Source organism: Suricata suricatta, chromosome 17 (genome assembly GCF_006229205.1).
Source record: "Suricata suricatta isolate VVHF042 chromosome 17, meerkat_22Aug2017_6uvM2_HiC, whole genome shotgun sequence".
NCBI classification, from domain to species: Eukaryota; Metazoa; Chordata; class Mammalia; order Carnivora; family Herpestidae; genus Suricata; species Suricata suricatta.
The window spans coordinates 33,653,878-33,669,713 of NC_043716.1; the positions used below are offsets into that span (position 1 = coordinate 33,653,878).

General features: G+C 57.8%; 1 protein-coding gene across 2 annotated transcripts; it reads right to left on the reverse strand.

Moving 5' to 3' along the window:
• Positions 1 to 223: 223 nt before the first annotated feature.
• On the reverse strand, positions 224 to 15,493 carry PDK2 (pyruvate dehydrogenase kinase 2). Of its 2 annotated transcripts, none has more exons than XM_029929051.1 (11): positions 15,271 to 15,493; positions 13,272 to 13,413; positions 6,564 to 6,635; positions 5,996 to 6,180; positions 5,430 to 5,519; positions 5,138 to 5,215; positions 2,667 to 2,743; positions 2,480 to 2,578; positions 2,208 to 2,315; positions 1,845 to 1,958; positions 224 to 1,288 (listed from the first exon to the last, which is right to left on the reverse strand). In XM_029929051.1, the coding sequence occupies exons 1-11, from the start codon at positions 15,386 to 15,388 to the stop codon at positions 1,148 to 1,150; spliced, it is 1,224 nt and encodes a 407-aa protein (XP_029784911.1). In that variant the 5' UTR covers positions 15,389 to 15,493; the 3' UTR covers positions 224 to 1,147. The 2 variants fall into 2 exon arrangements, with proteins under 2 accessions (XP_029784911.1, XP_029784912.1); XM_029929052.1 differs by lacking the exon at positions 15,271 to 15,493 and adding an exon at positions 15,059 to 15,160.
• Positions 15,494 to 15,836: the final 343 nt, after the last annotated feature.

Here is a 15,836-nt window from a genome sequence, read left to right on the forward strand (position 1 = left end):
CCGTTGGGAAGTTGGGCCGGGTTCGGGAGGCTGTGCTGGGGCCCGAGCGTGGTGGGGTGGCAGGTGCTATGGGCTCTGCCTGGGTAGACACTGAGTCATGCCCTGGGCTCAGTGTCCTGAGCGCGTCATATGGTGATCACTGGGGCTGCAGTCTGCATGTGCTTGTGCATACGGATCTCCTCCCCCCCCACCCCCGCAGCCCAGGAAGGCAGCCAGGACACAGTCTTGTTCCACCTCCTCTTTACTGTGGATGTCACAGCCATCATCACAGCCACTAGGAGGGACACACGACTTTAACCCCTGTGTGCTAAGGGGAAGGGTGGGGGCCTTTCGGGGCTATAAAACTAGCTATATACATAGAGCATTCTAGGGAGAAGGCCACCCCAAGCGCGTGCATGTCCAGGCACCATGGGGGGGGGGTGTCTGGAGCTCAGGTGGACCTGTGGAGGTGTGGGGCCAGCAGGCGGGTGTGGACATATGAGGACATGTCAGGGAAGGGCTTGGCAGGTGCCCGAGGGGCTCTGAGAAGCCTGGCTGGGTCCTCCGAGGTTCTCTCACCCTAAGGGTGAGCCCTGGGTGAGAACTCCCGCCTCCTAACCCTGACCTTCAAAGCTCAGCATGGAGGGAGGTGCTGCAGGACCAGGTCCCCAGTCAGGGGCCCAAGGGTGCAATGCCTTTCTCCACCCAGGGACACCCGGCTCCTTCCTAACGCTGATGGCGAACTAGGGCCAGGGTCCCTGCATGGGCTAGGGGGTGAGGATAAGGCAAGCAGGGTGTCCTTGGAAGGCGAGGGCAGTGAGGGGGACGCCAGACCCCTGGCAGAAAAGTGGCAGCTCTGAAAAAGGAGGACTGCCATGGAGACGCCGCTCTGAGACACCCCATCAGGATGGAGACTGATGCCCGCCCTCAGGCATCACCCACCAAGACTGAACACCAGAGAGGCCACCCAGGGGTCTCCATGGAGACAGAGGTTGGCACTTAGGGGCCCCCACGGACTGGTCACCGCAATGACTTCCATAGAGACAGACAGAAGCTGGTCATCGGGGAGAGCCTCCCCCCACCTGGAGGGTAGGGTGGGGAGGGTCACCGTGGTGGCCGGTCCCAGAGACAGCAGTCTGTCCTCAGGTGCAGGGCAGCGTGGCGGCCCCTAGCTGACGCGGTACGTGGACGTGTTCTTGGGCTCTGTGCTGGGCACACACCAGTCACCAGCCTCCTGGATGGTCTGGTAGTGACGCCAGGCTGACTTGTTGTAGACAGGCAGGCGTTCCACCGAGTCCGTGGACAGGGCCTGGAGAGCACTAGGGTCAGTCCATCCCGCGTCCCAGTGGCCCCCCTCCCCACCTCTGAGGAGACCACCCTTTCCTGACTCGCCAAGTCTGAGTCAACCCCGCTAGGTGCCAGACACTGGCTGAAACAACTGACCGCGGCCCAGAAAGACCCATGAAAGGACCTGTCCCATCTGTGCCTCACCGCTGCCCATTCAGGAAGGCTGCTCACTCAAAGGGACAGGGAGGCAGAAGGAGGGTCGGCCATGACCTTGAACAAGGTCACTGACTCCGGGCCTCGGTCTCTTCCCCAAGCTGAATGACAAGTTCTCTACGGGACGCCTCTCCCTCCTGGGAATAAGAAGTCAAAGGTCCCCAGAAGAGTGGTCTTAGTCATTGACCATGGACTTCCTTAAATTGCTGCCAAGTTGGGAATGTCTGGGGGCTGGGGAACTGTAGCTTTGCTCTGATTCTCAGTCTGGTATCGGGAAAGGATTGGAGGGATGGAGAAGGAGCCTAACAGCAGGCTGACGCACCGGCAAACCCCACAAACCAGGCCCTGCGGTCAAGGACCCTCACCTTGAGGTAGATGACAGCATCGGTCCCAAAGCCCTCCATGGAGAAGAGCTGCAGGTCTCCCTGGAAGTACTTGGCATAGAGGCGGGAAATGGGGAGCCCGTACCCGAAGCCAGCCTACGAGGGGGCAGGAAGGGAGCGTGATGAAGAGGCTGGTGCTGGGCCTCCTGGAGTTGCAGGGATCTGTGTGCTGAGTGGGGGTAGGGCCAGGGGATTCCCAGAATCCCCCAGGGGTGGGGGAAAGGGGTCTGGTGGGGCCAGAAAGGCCGGTGTCGGCTAGGGTTGGGGGTAAGCAGGGGAGGCAGAGGAGCTCGGCCTGGGAGGGGGAGTGGACAGGTCTCTCATACTGGAGAGAAGCCATCTCACCAGCGGGGTCCCTCCGGTGCCTGGCTGGGGAGTGGGGGCTGTGGAGTACATGTAGCTGAAGAGTCGCTCGATCTTCCTCAGGGGGACTCCCCCACCTCGGTCACTCATCTGGGGGAGACAGATGGGTCGTCAGTGCTCACGCCCCCCACGCCTGGACACCCCTGACCTTTTCTTGGTTGTCCCCATCCCTGGGGACTTCTCTGAGCCCATCTCCCGGCAGGAGGGAAGGTCCCACCCCATTGCCCTCTGGCCCCAAACCAAGGGTCACATACTTTGATGGACAGATCTTCCTCGCCCAAGGCCACTGTGACCTTGATAGGTGGGAGGACAAGGCTGGACTCATGGCTTTCCACAGTTGCGCGCATGGCATTCTGTGGAGGGAAAGGTAGGAGAGATGAGTGGCGGCAGCCTAGCCCAACTGCCCCTAGCCCCATAGAGGACCGCCCCCCACCCCCTTACCTTGAAGAGTTCAAAAAGCATGTGGTAGAGGTGGGAGGGGACATAGACCATGTGAATTGGCTGTTTGGAGTTGGATGCTGCCAGGAAAGTCGAGACCAAGGGTCAGGAAATTGTCAAGAGGTCACCATTCTGCATTCATTCCCTCAGCGCCTGGGACCCGGCCCTCAACCACCCATCTATCGCCCAACCATCAGCTGGGCCACCCATCCGGCATTTGTTCATCCAGCTATCCATTCCTTCGGTGTCCATTCAACCACCTATCTATTCGTACAGTTTCCATCCACTATAAAATGTCCATCTATCCATCCATCCCATCACTGATGTCAACTGAATTCCTCCAACTACCCCTCCAGTGTTCGTTCAACCATCCAACTGTCCCTCAACTATGCATCTATTCAAACATCTATCCTCCGTTATCCATTCAGAGTACAGATCCACCCTTCTCTTTATCCACTCTTTATCTAGCCATCCATCCATTCAAAAAGTATCTATCCATCTTATCTCCAGCCTCCTAAAACTCACCCGGACACCAGAATCCCTGGGAGGCTTTTTTTTTTTTTTTAATGATTATTTATTTTTGAGAGAGAGACGGAGCACATATAGGGGACAGGCAGAGACAGCGGGAGACACAGAATCAGAAGCAGGCTCCAGGCTCTTGAACTGCGAGCACAGAGCCCGATGTGGGGCTCCAAAGCACAAACCACGAGATTATGACCTGGGCCAAAGTTGGATGCTTAACTGACTGAGCCACCCGGGGCCCGCCAACCCCTGCCCCAGAGAATTTTTTTTAATCCAGTGGGGAGAACGGAGAGGAGGCACACATGATTCTTAGAGCAGCACTCTGCCTCTCAAGAGTTGCTCTAGCCTCAAGAGCTTCTTGGTGTTACTGACTGGTGTCTTTTCCTGGTACCTGGGATGAAACTTTGTAGTAAGAGCTCAATAAATGCACAGTGGATTAACGAGTGAAGGAATGTCAGGTCCTGTGCTGGCAGTGGGGCATAAAGTTGAATGAAACTCAGCCCTGCCATCTCGGAAATTCAAGTCTAGACAAACACACAGCTGACTTTCACATTGAGTGTTGTACCTAAAGCTGTGTGCCAGGCCCTGAATTTCACTCCATGGATACTGAAGTAAAGTGGCCTGTCTCTACCCTTCTATCTCTGCCCCCAAGTAATTCAAACAGAGGTAGGTGGGTACGTAACCAGGTTTTCTAGCAGGTCCAGGAAGGCCTTTCCAAGGGCCTGAACTTGAACTTGAACTTGAACTTAAGGATGTGCGCAGGGTGACTTCCAGGCATGAAATACCTCAGGTTTCTGGCACACAGGCAGTGGGTGGCTAAGGCGCAGGTGGGGGAGGGGAAGGATACAGACTCTTCCAGATCTCTGATCCCCCTTTTCTCCTATGCCCCTGACTCATCAGCAGGTCCTGACCTCTCTACTTCTTTTTATCAAATCTACCTTCTTTTTTTCATCTCCGCTGCCTTGTCCTCCCATGGATTCCTGTAGTGACCTCCTCCTAACTGGTCTTCCTGAGGCCTCACCTACCCCCTCCAACCTCTAAATACCTTTACAATGTAAGTCAGACACTGGGCATCACTGCATTTCAAACCCTCCAATGGGCTTCCCGCTGCACACAAAATCCCAGCTCCTGTCTGTGGCCCGTGGGTCCTGTGTGCCATGGCCTCTGTCTCCAGCCCCTCCCCAGCCATCTCCCAGCCCACTCTCTGGTCCTGCTGGTCCCTGACCACCCCATCCAAAGTAGGACCCTCGCAGCCATCTTCTTGTACCCACTCTTCCCTTCCCCTTTTTGGTAATAGATACCCCCTCCCCCAAAGTTTTACCGGGTACATGGCTGCCCAGCTCGACTGAATTCCCAGGCTCCCTGGCGGCCAGGCATGGCCAGGTGACTTAGGGGAGTGACTGTCCATGCCCTGAGCCCTGCCATCTACATCCTCTTCCCCTTCTCCAGCTGGAACTGAGACCTGAGGGTGGGGTGGCCAGCTCTCACTGTTGCACCCCAGGGGGACCAGGGAGAGGGAAACCTCTCTTCTAATGAAGCCACCTGTGTCTGGATTCCGAAATATACTGCTCCTTGCTGTCACGATCATGTGACCTCATTTTGCTTCCTCCTGGTCACTTGTCACCATCTGAAATTAGCTTGTTTGTTACTTGTTCACTGGCTAACGGCTCCATTCCCCAACCTCCTTGGCACCAAGGCCATAGCCTCGATGAGAACCGAGTGCCTCGCCTGGTGTGTTTATTGCTTCATAAATGCTTGACACATAAATTAATAATAATCCTGTGAATTGTAAGTCAATATTAGTTCTGCTTCTGTTCCTTCTAGTTCTTTTCTTTTTTTTTCCCCCCAGTCCTTTTCCTGACTCCCCCATCTCACCTCTCCGGAGCCCTTAGACACACACACACACACACACACACACACACACGCACACGCACACGGCCCCGTTCACTCACTATTGATCTCTTGGATCTCCAAGTCAGGTGAAGCCATGTAATACTTGTCACACAGGAGCTTGGCCATATCGTAGGCATCTGAGACAAGAGAGGGGCCGGTTAGGGAATGGGGTGGTCCCGGCAAGCAGTCCTCTAGGTCCCTGGCATGGGGTGGTGGGGGGGGCAGCGCTAACATCACACCCAAGGGGACAAGGCCCCCACCCGCTGGGGAATGGCTCTGCCTGGAGCCAGGCAGCTCGAAGGGGCTCCCTGGGGCTCCTCCTTGTGGGCTAGCACAGCGGGGGCGGCTTACCCTTCACCACCTCGGAGACATTGCAGTTGGGGTCGATGCTGCCAATGTGTTTGGGGTGGGCTGGGTTGGTGCTGCCCTCAAAAATCAGGGCTGTAGGCAGGAAGGCAAGGGTGCTGTAGGTGGCGCTCCCCTCCTGCCCCCAGGGCTAACTCCACCCCTGCACTTAACACCTCTCCTCCCACCTCCTCCCTGCCTGGACTGTTTGCCTGTCCCGAAGTATTCTTGGAGAGCCCCAGTCCCCCCACACAGCCTACATTACACTCCTTCCTTCTGCGACACCATTTCCAAATAATTTCCCCAGCCTGCATCAGGAACGATCTGAGCATGAGGAACGCATTTCATTTTCAATTGGTTGTAATTTCTCAACAATCGCATTGACTACTTTGGGACTAGGAAGCTCTAAACAGACTGCTTCTGAATGCAACAGAGTTTTGACGAATACCACAGGGGGCACTTTTTAAATAAAGAGGGGACACGATTTCACACTCCAAACTTGGAGAAGGACACACTTCCTGGCTGCCGTGCTCTGACGCTCTTTCCGGCCCTGAGCCCCCAGCCCCGCTCACTGTGCTGGTTGATGAGCATGCGGATGGAGATGCGGCTGAGGTAGAAGCGGTCCAGAAAGTACTGGATGTTCTGGTTGGAGACTGGGTCGTCGCCATAGGTGTCCTTGTACTCCAGCACGCCCTGCGCCATGGTGGGCACCACATCGTTGTGGCGGTTCCGGATGGTGATCAGGGCATCCGTGAACCTGCAGGGCACGGCAGCTGTTGGCCCTGCCCAGCCCCTCAACGCTGGGTGCCCTGCCCCCATGGGCTCTTCTCATGTCTGACCTCCTCATCCCATGTCTTCATTCATTCGACCCTTCCCAACCTGATGGACACACGGTGCCTTCTGTGCTGCTTCCCGAGCCTGCCCTGTGAACCTCCCACTGCCTGGATGACAGCGGGGAACTCTTTAAGGGGCACGGGCTTGGATCCCCCCAATCAGATTAAGGGACACCAAGGCCAGGGGCCAACTCCCCCCCTCAGATTAGATATCCTTGAGAACAGAGGTCATTTCTTCCATCCTCCTGGCGTTTCATGACCCTGGCCTGCGCCTGCCCTCCAGTCCCCAGCAGAGGCCCTCACTCACTGGCTCAGGGTACGATGGTCCTCGGGGTCCTTGTCCAGGAACTCCATGATGTCCAGGAGACTCTGGACATACCTGCGTGCAGTGGGGAAGGGGGGACATGGCCTCAGCTCCAGGCCAGGCCCGGCCCCCTTCCCACTCAACAGCTGGCCCCATGCCTGCTCCGCCCCTACTGTGGGCGGCACCCGGATTGCACCACACGTTTTCCCCCCATGCGTTTCCCCTGCATGCAAGTCTCCCTGACAACACAGTAAGTTATGCAAGAACATCTCTCATTTGCTGGCCCCCCGTATAGCACCTTTGCTTTGGGATCTAAGAATAGCAGTCTTAGGAGGGGCCCTGGAGATCATCCCATCCCCAGGGCCTCCTGGATTACTGAGCAAGACTCCACAGTGACAGAAGGCTGGGGTGAGTCACCTAACCTCCCTGAGCCCCTCCATGGAAACCGACTGTGACATCCGACCTGTCGGGTTGCTGTTTCATCCTGCGGGGCTCGGCTGGCCAGCTGGGGCATGTCAGAACGGAGGCTCCGTGAGGATTTGAGCCTCACACTCTGGGCTGGGCACAGGAGCCTAGGGAAGTGGATTTTAAAGGGCGGGTGGGAAGGACACAGGAGTGGTGCAGGCATGCCTGGCCCTGGCCATGGGTGGGGCTGGAGCCCATCTTGAGCTGGGACAGCTCACTCCACTCCAAAGGCCTGGCAGGTGTACACGGCCCCCTGCCACCTGCAGGCCCGGTTGGGGGGCCGATTTCCTCAGGACCTACAAAAGAGCTAGGTAACCAGGAGGGTGTTGGGAAGCCCTGAGCTGGGGGCAGCCGGGGGGGACCAGCCTGTGCAAGGGAGTCGGGACCACCCAAGGCAGCAGCTGGTGTCAACCTAGAGCCCCTGTGAGCAAGGACTCCCCACTGTGCCCAGCGCACAGGCTGGTCTCCTGGGGAGGGCCAAACAGCTGAGCCTCTCTCCTCAGGAGAGACACTTCTAGCCAGGAGCACGAAGGGGCTGCCAAGAGCTCTGGGGCGGAGGGCTGCGGGCCGACTGGTCTCTCTGAAAGGGCCCTCCACAGTAGGAGCATTCCTATGTACACAGTGCTTTGACCTTGACAGGTGAGAAGAGCAGGAATCGGCCCCATTTCACAGGTTCCTCAACTGAGGCCCGAAGCTGTCTTTCGGCAGGGAGGTGGCATAATTCCAGCCTCCAGCACTCTTGCTACCATGCTGTCCTCCACGGCATGCTCAACATGCTCACCTCCACATCCCTGAGGGTCCCTCTGTGCAGAATGCCCTGCCCCGTCACCTACCAACCGCTGCTCTTCCCTCTCTTGCTTAAGACAGTGGAGGAGAGATTGGGAGAACTGCTTGGGGGCTGGCTCTACTGAGTCCCCATCCTGGCTGTCCCACTGTGTGGCCTGTGTAAGTCATGGAACCTCTCTGGGCCCGAGTTTCCACAACAGGAGAATGGTGGGTTTTGTACCTACCGCCACCACTACCTTTCAGTGAGGGTCAAATGTGATCATTAGCACCATGCCTAGCATGCAGTGAGCATCTCTAGATGGGCGCCCTTGTTATGAATGGAGGTTTAAATATTGTCAGCAGCTGGGCGCATCCTCTGAGCCTTCACACGACACCCGATAGCCTCCTCCTGGTCCTTCTGGGCACTGGACAGCCACCGTGGTATGGATGGCAGGAACGGGGCTGTCCCAGCCCTGCTGCTCCCTGTCTGCCCTCTCCAGCCAGCATAAGAGATCATCTTCCCCACGTCACCCTGCTTCACCCCTGCAGCCCTAGCAGACAATCAGAGAGGCCCCAACTTGGGCTTCCTGGGGAGGTTATAACATCTGGCTCTTACAGAGTGCCTGCCAGTGCCTGCCTGTGTTCAGTGTACACAGGCCTTTTATAGATAAGGAAACAAGCTTAGAGAAAGCAGGTGGTATGGCCCAGGCCACACAGTAAGTGAGCCGTGCTGGGATTCAAACCCACATCTGTCTGACTCGAAGTCCACACCAGTGGCCAACTGCTCTCCGTCTACACTGGTCCTAACAGTGCTGCTGCCAGTGTGAATGCGGCTGGCATTTACGGGGAGGCCAGGAGGCCCCGCCCACTAGTCCAGGAGGCCGAGGGGCAGGGAGGAAGGGGGAGGGGCCAGGAGGCCCCGCCCACTGGGCTAGGAGGCAGGAGGCGGAGGGGCAAGGACAGAATCCAGGCACAGGGGTAGGGTGAGCCCCACGACTCATGGCGCCTCATCCCAGAGGCTGCCTAATGGACCCTAAAGGACAGAAGTGGGGCCTGGCCACATGGCCAATGAAGTGGGGCAAAGAGCATGGTGATAGCCTGACAATAGGCAGCGGCCACCAGCTCCGGTCTGGGGAGATGGGGAGGCTCACCAGCCTCAGGCCTGTCTCCAGGACTGTGAAACTGGGTTAGCACCCCTGCCTGCCCTCTTCACAGGGTTAGAATCCCTGCCTTCCTGCCTGCCTCCCTCCCCTCTTCGGGGGGGGGGGGTAGGGAGGTCACCCTCAGGAAAGACAGGGTCCTAAAAGGAGACACCCCAGGGAAGGAGTGACCCTCACTGGCTCCCACACTGCCCACTGCTCTGGGGCCAGAGAAAGAACTGGGCTTGGACCCTGGGGGCCCGAAAGCAGTGGTGCAGTGACAGATGTGCTACTTCAGTTCCAGGTTTAGGGACAGAGCAGGCCCAGCAGGCGGCGGGGGGCGGGGGGCGCAACACAGCTGCCCCAGGGGAGGCCTGGGTCTGCCAACCTCAGGACCTCAGCAAATTAGGCTCAGGGCGCCTGGCTTCTAGGACCTTCTAGCCTGCCCAGAGCCCTGGAGTGGGGAGGCAGGGGGGTGGAATGCGTGGAGGGGCGGAGTGGGCAAGCGCGCACCACATACTAGTGTCCACAGCTGCTGCGAGTAGGAAGTGTGAATGAGGCCATGGCCGTTTGAGCAGCGGGAGGGGACAGACCTGTCCTGCATCTGGAAGCTGGTCTATGGAGGGGTCCTGGGTACTACGGAGGCCACTGAGTTGCTCGGGTTCACGGCAGTGCACTCTGAGGTCCTCACTCTCAACTCTGATCACGGAAGGAGCAGGAGCAGCAAGGGCGTTCGGCGAAGATCTGGCCCCAGTCCCAGCCCTGGGGCACCAGGGACCACCACCATGGGAGTGGTTCCTGTAGAGTTGGGGTACGGGTCCCCCACAGGCTGGGTTTGGGGGCCGCACACCTCACTGACAGGCAAGGGAGGTTCAGGAGAAGATGGTGGCCCTATGGCCTCCAGCCCCTTTCCCTGCAATCCCTTGGTGACAGGAGATTCTGCTCTGCAACCCTCACTTAACCCCCCCACCCTCAGGAAGCACACTCCTAACAGTGCCAAGCCCTCACCCTCCTCACCCTCACCCTCCTCCTCAGGCTGGCTTTCTCTCCAGGGATGCTGCTCTGCGCTCAGCATCCCTACGCCAACATCCCTAGGTGGCACACATTCGATAAGGCCAGCTCTACTGTCTGGAGGACTAGCCTGGTGAGCATGGAAACCTCTGGCACATTTCCAGAGGCAGGAAACCAGTGGGAGGTCGCTGCCCTAGAACACAGCACTCCTCCCCTTCCCTCAAGAATGCTGCCAGATGGCACAGCCTCCACGGGAGTCCCCGCTCTCTCACCAGCAGCCTGAGTGACCTCAGACTTGTGTCTCCACCTCTCTGAACCTCAGTCTGCTCATCTATGAAATGGATGATAAATGGGGCTAAAAACAAGGCCGCCTTCATAAGGCTGTTGGGAACATTAAGTGGGCGAATATGCGGACATGCCTCATTCCTGATGCACAGCAGGCCCTCCAGGTCTGTTTGCTTTTGTCATTGTCATCGCTATTATTACTACGGCATTGTCTAAGAGAACCCTGGCCACAGTCATGGATCTCTGGCCTGGAGGGGCTGCCGCACAGAGCTCAGGGACACCGCTTGTGTGTACAGAGTTCGGCACCTTATTGCCTCTAACGGTGGCATTTGCCCTTAAAACAGAACAGATCCCCATCTGACAGGTAAGGAAGCTGAGTCTCAGGTTGGCTGGAGGGCTTGCTAAGGATTAAGTATCCAGCAAGCAGCAAAGCCAAACCTCAAAGTCAAGCGTGCTGACACTGACACCAATGACCAGGGCTTTCTACTCTTCCAAAACAGGTCTGTCCATACCGGGTCTGTCTGGTTGAAACAATGTATCGGGTTTATTTAAAACCAGGAATGCTCAACTCCTCCCCCTTGACCACTGACACTTGCCTGGAATCTCCTGGCCGCTGAGTAGAAACTCACCAGCTATCACCACATCTCAGTGCTATCCCCCACCCCAAGAGCATTTGTAGGGGATTCTACCGTTTTCTGAGCATTTGCTCCCTACTCATCAGACTCTGAGGATAGCAGCCCTCTTGCCAGGCTCCTTGGTATGCTGTCCCCCTCGTCTCGTGCAAACCCTGCCCACCTCCACCTCTGCATCCGGAGGAGGTGTGCACACAGTCACAGGCAGCCACCTTGTCCCCATCAGAAAGTCCTTCCTCCCCTCACACTTCAGCCTCTCTTGTTGCAGCCCAATGCCCATTCTCCGGAAATGACCTCGGTGGGCTGTCTTCAGTGCAGCAGGACACTCTAGCAATCCCCTGGCCTGCTCTCTAAGTTAAATCATCCACTGGGAAGAGTTCTCTCGTCTAACTTTGCTCCCTCCTGCTGTTGCTGGACATGACTTCCAAGCTTTCAGGGAAGAAAACCCAGGCCAAGCCCACATGTGTGCGATTCCTTTTCAGGAATGGCCCGGGCAGGGACCTGGGGGCCATGCTGGCACACCTCCCCTAGCTCACCTGGGAACACAGTGTCCAGGGAGGGGCCGAGAGGGCCTGTCTTGGAGTCAGGGACATGGTGGAGAGGCGGCCAGCCAGCCGGACAGAGCCAGAGGAGTGGGGACACAGATGGCACCTTCTGGCTCCTCCCTGTGACTTCCGCCGGCCCCATGGTGGGAAATGCCGGTTGCCCCAGATGTCCTGGACCTCAGAGGGACAGGGCCCAGCAAGGGGTGACCTGGGGGGGGGCGCTCTAGGAAGACCAGTCTCCGCCCTCTCCCCCAACCCCTTTCACCGCTTGTATCAAAAGCACTATGGGCACAGAGTGAGGTCTCAGAGGCCTCCCTCTGAACCTCGGTGCTGGCATTCCAAGGCCTGGAATGCCCTTCACTTCTTTATAGGTCTAGGCTCACTGAGGTACCCTATAAGGCCCAGGGACATGTTGCCTCCTCTATGTGTCTATCTCAACTTCCCCACACATTCTTCTTCTTTTTTAAAACGTTTGTTAATTTTGAGAGAAAGGGAGGGAGGGAGAGGGAGAGGGAGAGGGAGGGGGAGGGAGAGAGAGAGAGAGAGAGAGAGAGAGGCACGTACACGTGAGGGAGAGGGGCAGAGAGATGGTGAGAGAGAGAATCCCAAGCAGACTGTCAGCGCAAAGGCCTATGCAAGGCTGAAACCCATGAACCGTGTGATCGTGACCTGAGCCAACACTAAGAGTCGCCCAACTGACCGAGCCACCCAGGCGCCCCTTCCCCACAGCTTTCTGACTCAGCATGCACCTTCTATGTGCCTGGTCTCCTGCACAAAACACTATCCGTATTGCATCTCATTAAATTAGAGTAAGTCTTGGGGTGCCTGGGTGGCTCAGTCGGTTAAGCATCTGACTTTGGCTCAGGTCATGATCTCACAGCTCATGAGTCTGAGCCCTGCACCGGGCTCTGGGCTGACAGCTCAGAGCCTGGAGCCTGCTTCTGATTTCTGTGTCTCCCTCTCTCTCTGCACCTCCCCTGCTCATGCTCTGCCTCAAAAATAAACATTAAAAAAATTTTTTTTAAGTAGCTCTTCAGCTGCTCACTGCTCCCACCACTACCTGTGGAGCTCTTAGTTTACTGACTCTGCTCCCCAGAGATCACAGGCTCTCCACCACGGCCAGAAGACCTAGCAAAGGGTTTCTGCATAGGTGCCACCGAAGACCAACAATGATTAACCACGTCCGTGCCCCTTATAAACTCTTGCTTGCTGTTCATGAGACTGGCCATTGATCAATGTCATCTGGTTACTTAGCCTGGGACAGGATCCTGGAGTGGCGTTTACTGAGGGTTTCCCTCCACTACCGCTGTGACTTTTGGTGTTTGCTCCTCCAAAGTTCTGGAGGGGGGTGGGGTGGGTAGGGACCGTGCCCTCCCTGGGTCAGAGTGTTTCCCAACATCCAAAACAATCTGACTGGTCGCTTGGATTACATCATTTGATAGTTCGTTTCTTTCTGTTTCTGTTCCCCTACAATGGTGCCCCAAATAAATATTACCCAGTAGGTGCTCACTTTTTAGAACTGGTGGGGGGGGGGGGGGAGGAGGGGCGGGGCCGAATGGCAACATTAGCTTGGTTTGGGTTTTGGCTATGAAAACGACTTCCCAGGTGGATCCTGGGTTTCCAGAGGAGGAGAGTGGTGAAGTATAGGGATGGCCCACAGGCATGGAGACTAGGAGCGTGATCTCATCCCCGGCACTGGCCCAGCATACCACTTGACCTTGGGCAACTGTCCAGCCTCTGGGAGCCCCTGTGCTTCCCCGCTGTCCCCACCTTGCTCAAGGCGTCCAGGAGCACGGAATCTCCCTCTCTGAGCCCGGGGGCATCTGGCAGCGGGGTGGGCAGTGGAGAGGGAGCAGCCAGGGGTCTCACCAGCTCTGGACCAGCTGCACGGAAGGCGTGCCCAGCACTCGGTCGGGAAGCAGGTTGATCTCTTTCATGATGTTGGCCAGGCGCACAGGCAGCTCCTGCCTGAGGAAGGTGAATGAGGTTTTCTCACAGGCATTGCTGGACCCTGGAGGGAGACAGAGAGAGGTGAGCCCACAAAGCTGCAAACCACTGGAGTGAAAGGTCATCACAGGGATCAGATGGATAAAATCCTTCAGGTCCTGAGGGTGCAGAGAAGAAGCGACAGGGCGCACAAAGCAAAGTGGCTCTCCCAGTCGCCTGCACCGTTCCCATCTCCAACCAACCCTCCTACCCCTCTTTAAGCTTGTGTCCTCTCCCCAGCCCCCACTCACCCCTGCTTGCCTTCTACCACAGGGGACAGGGCCATTCCCAGGCCTACTTGGAGCCACCTCTGGCCTAACTGACCTCACGTCGCATCTTTCTGTCTCCCTTAGTGGACGCTCGCACCGCCAGGTAGAAGGGGTGGGGTGGGGCTGATCCAGCGGAAAACCACCCCTTCCCAGGGCTGGGCCTGGCTGAGGGGAGCTATGCCTGGTCCATCGCAGCTGCAGGAGCCCAGTGTCATTGCAGGCCACTCTGTCCTCACCCAAGCTGGTCTCAATGACCACTGCAGATGCCCGTGCATTACTGCCTGCCTGTGGGGCAAACAGGGCCCAAGCCTGGGAACCCAAATACCTTGGTTCTTGGTCTGGCTTCAAGATGAAGACCAGGTGACAGACTAAGGCCATGGCCTATGGTCAGAAGACCTAGATTCAACTCTAAGTTCTGCTCCCAACTCCACCACCAAGAAGATGTCACCATCCTCCTGAAGACCTGTCCCCCCTCCCTGCCCCGTACTACAAGTGGACCAAACTCTACTATAAGCTCCACCTGACCCATTTCTATAACTGGGGTCCAGTTTGGACTGGACAACTGCTCGTGGCTGGGCATGGCCCCAGGAGGCATTCCTACATGGGACAGCACAACCAGGACACGGGGACAGGTAGACAAGTCCTGGGGAACAGGGGCCCAGTGTCCTGGCTGCCACCTCCCCACCCCTCCCATCAGTGACGCAGCTGTAACTTGAGCCAGGCACTGTCTCTTCAACTCTTGAGAGACCTGGGCACCCCCTCCTAATCCCGGCCTGGCACCATGAAAATACATGGTGCCACACAAGGCCTGTTTCAGTTGTCACACTGGCACAGCTTAGCTTCTGCTCCAGAGGCACCCCCAGCGTGCTGCCAGTGGGTGATCCTGGCCCAGGAACCTAAGGACAGCCAAGGTGGCAAGCCTCCTGACTCTACCTTACGGTGCCCCAGGCCTTGGCCCGGTTGGGGACAGGGAGCCAGGCCCAAACAGATTTGCTCTTCAAGTGTCCTTGCCCACTGGGCCAGCTGGGGGCCTGCTCCTTCCCTGGGTAGAGGAATAGGGACCAGCGACCATCCTCCTGTTGACATTCTCTAAAAGAGTGGGGGCCCCACCTGACCCCAGGGTGCCCAGCCAGCCCAGGGCTCTTTCCAGATGGCTGCACCTCCCGATCCTGCCTTGTTATTCCCACCAGCATCTGTGCCCTATTTCCTCTCCATCCGCTACCCTTTGAGCCACTAACACAAGCACCCTTTCGGTCTGCGTATATGCCACTCCCTTCCTGCCCTACCATCGCCACCTCATTGCCCCTGACTCTGCAAGACCTCTCACAAAGCCCAGCAAGACATTGGACCCCTCCTTGTCGGTGCCCCCACTTCCCATTAACAACCCAGTCCAGAGCTCACCTTAACCCTTTCAGGGCCAGTCCCGGCCGCTTCCCCTTAACCCTTTCCTGTCTGTACCCTACCAAGCAACCTTTCGCGGTCACGCAGAGCCTTTCTTCTCCTCCGCATTAATCCTTCCTGGCCAGCGCCTCTTCACGTATCGCCCCCCCACCCCATGCCCCCCGCGGGTCCCCGCGGCCAACCGTCCCCCGCCCTCCCCGCGCACTCCCTACCGAAGTCCAGAAACTGCTTTATGGACAGCGGGGACGGGGAGAACTTGCTGAAGTGTTCGATGTACTTGGGCGCCCCTGCCAGGGACGCATTCTTCAGCAGCGCGCGGATCCAGCGCATGGTGGCGGCGGCAGTGGCCGCGGCTCGGACTCGGGCTCCAGTCCCCCCGCGGGCAGCGCTCGCTCTCGGCTCTGCCCGGCCCGGCCCAGCGACTGGAGCCAGCCGTCTCCTCCCCGCCCCGGCCCCAGCAAGTCCTCCAAGCCCCGGCCAATCGGCTGGTCGCGGTGCCCCGACGTTGCCAATGGCCGCTCACAAACAACCCTGCCAGAGCCAATCGTCTCTCGCTCCGGCACGTGGCTTCCCCTGGACCCGCCCCCTTAACCTTGTCTTTGCCGGGGAGGCCTGTTGTTTTCCTCGGCCGCACCAAGGGCCCGCCCCCCAGCGTAGGTTCCGCCCTTTCCTCCTCCCGACCGAGCCCGGCTTAACCCCTGCCTCCCCAGAGGTTCGTTATTCTTCCTTTCCATTTCTTCCTCTCCCGCTCTCTCCCCGAATCTCTTTCACTCGCCTT

What these genes read in the sequence shown, in the direction of transcription:
- PDK2 (XM_029929051.1), bottom strand. Translation starts at nt 15,388, where the DNA reads ATGCGCTGGATCCGCGCGCTGCTGAAGAATGCGTCCCTGGCAGGGGCG. An exon ending in GTGCAGCTGGTCCAGAGCTG is followed by an intron (nt 6,636 to 13,271) that starts GTGAGACCCCTG and finishes CACTGCACGCAG; the next exon opens with GTATGTCCAGAGTCTCCTGG. An exon ending in TGCTTTTTGAACTCTTCAAG is followed by an intron (nt 2,579 to 2,666) that starts GTAAGGGGGTGG and finishes TTCCCTCCACAG; the next exon opens with AATGCCATGCGCGCAACTGT.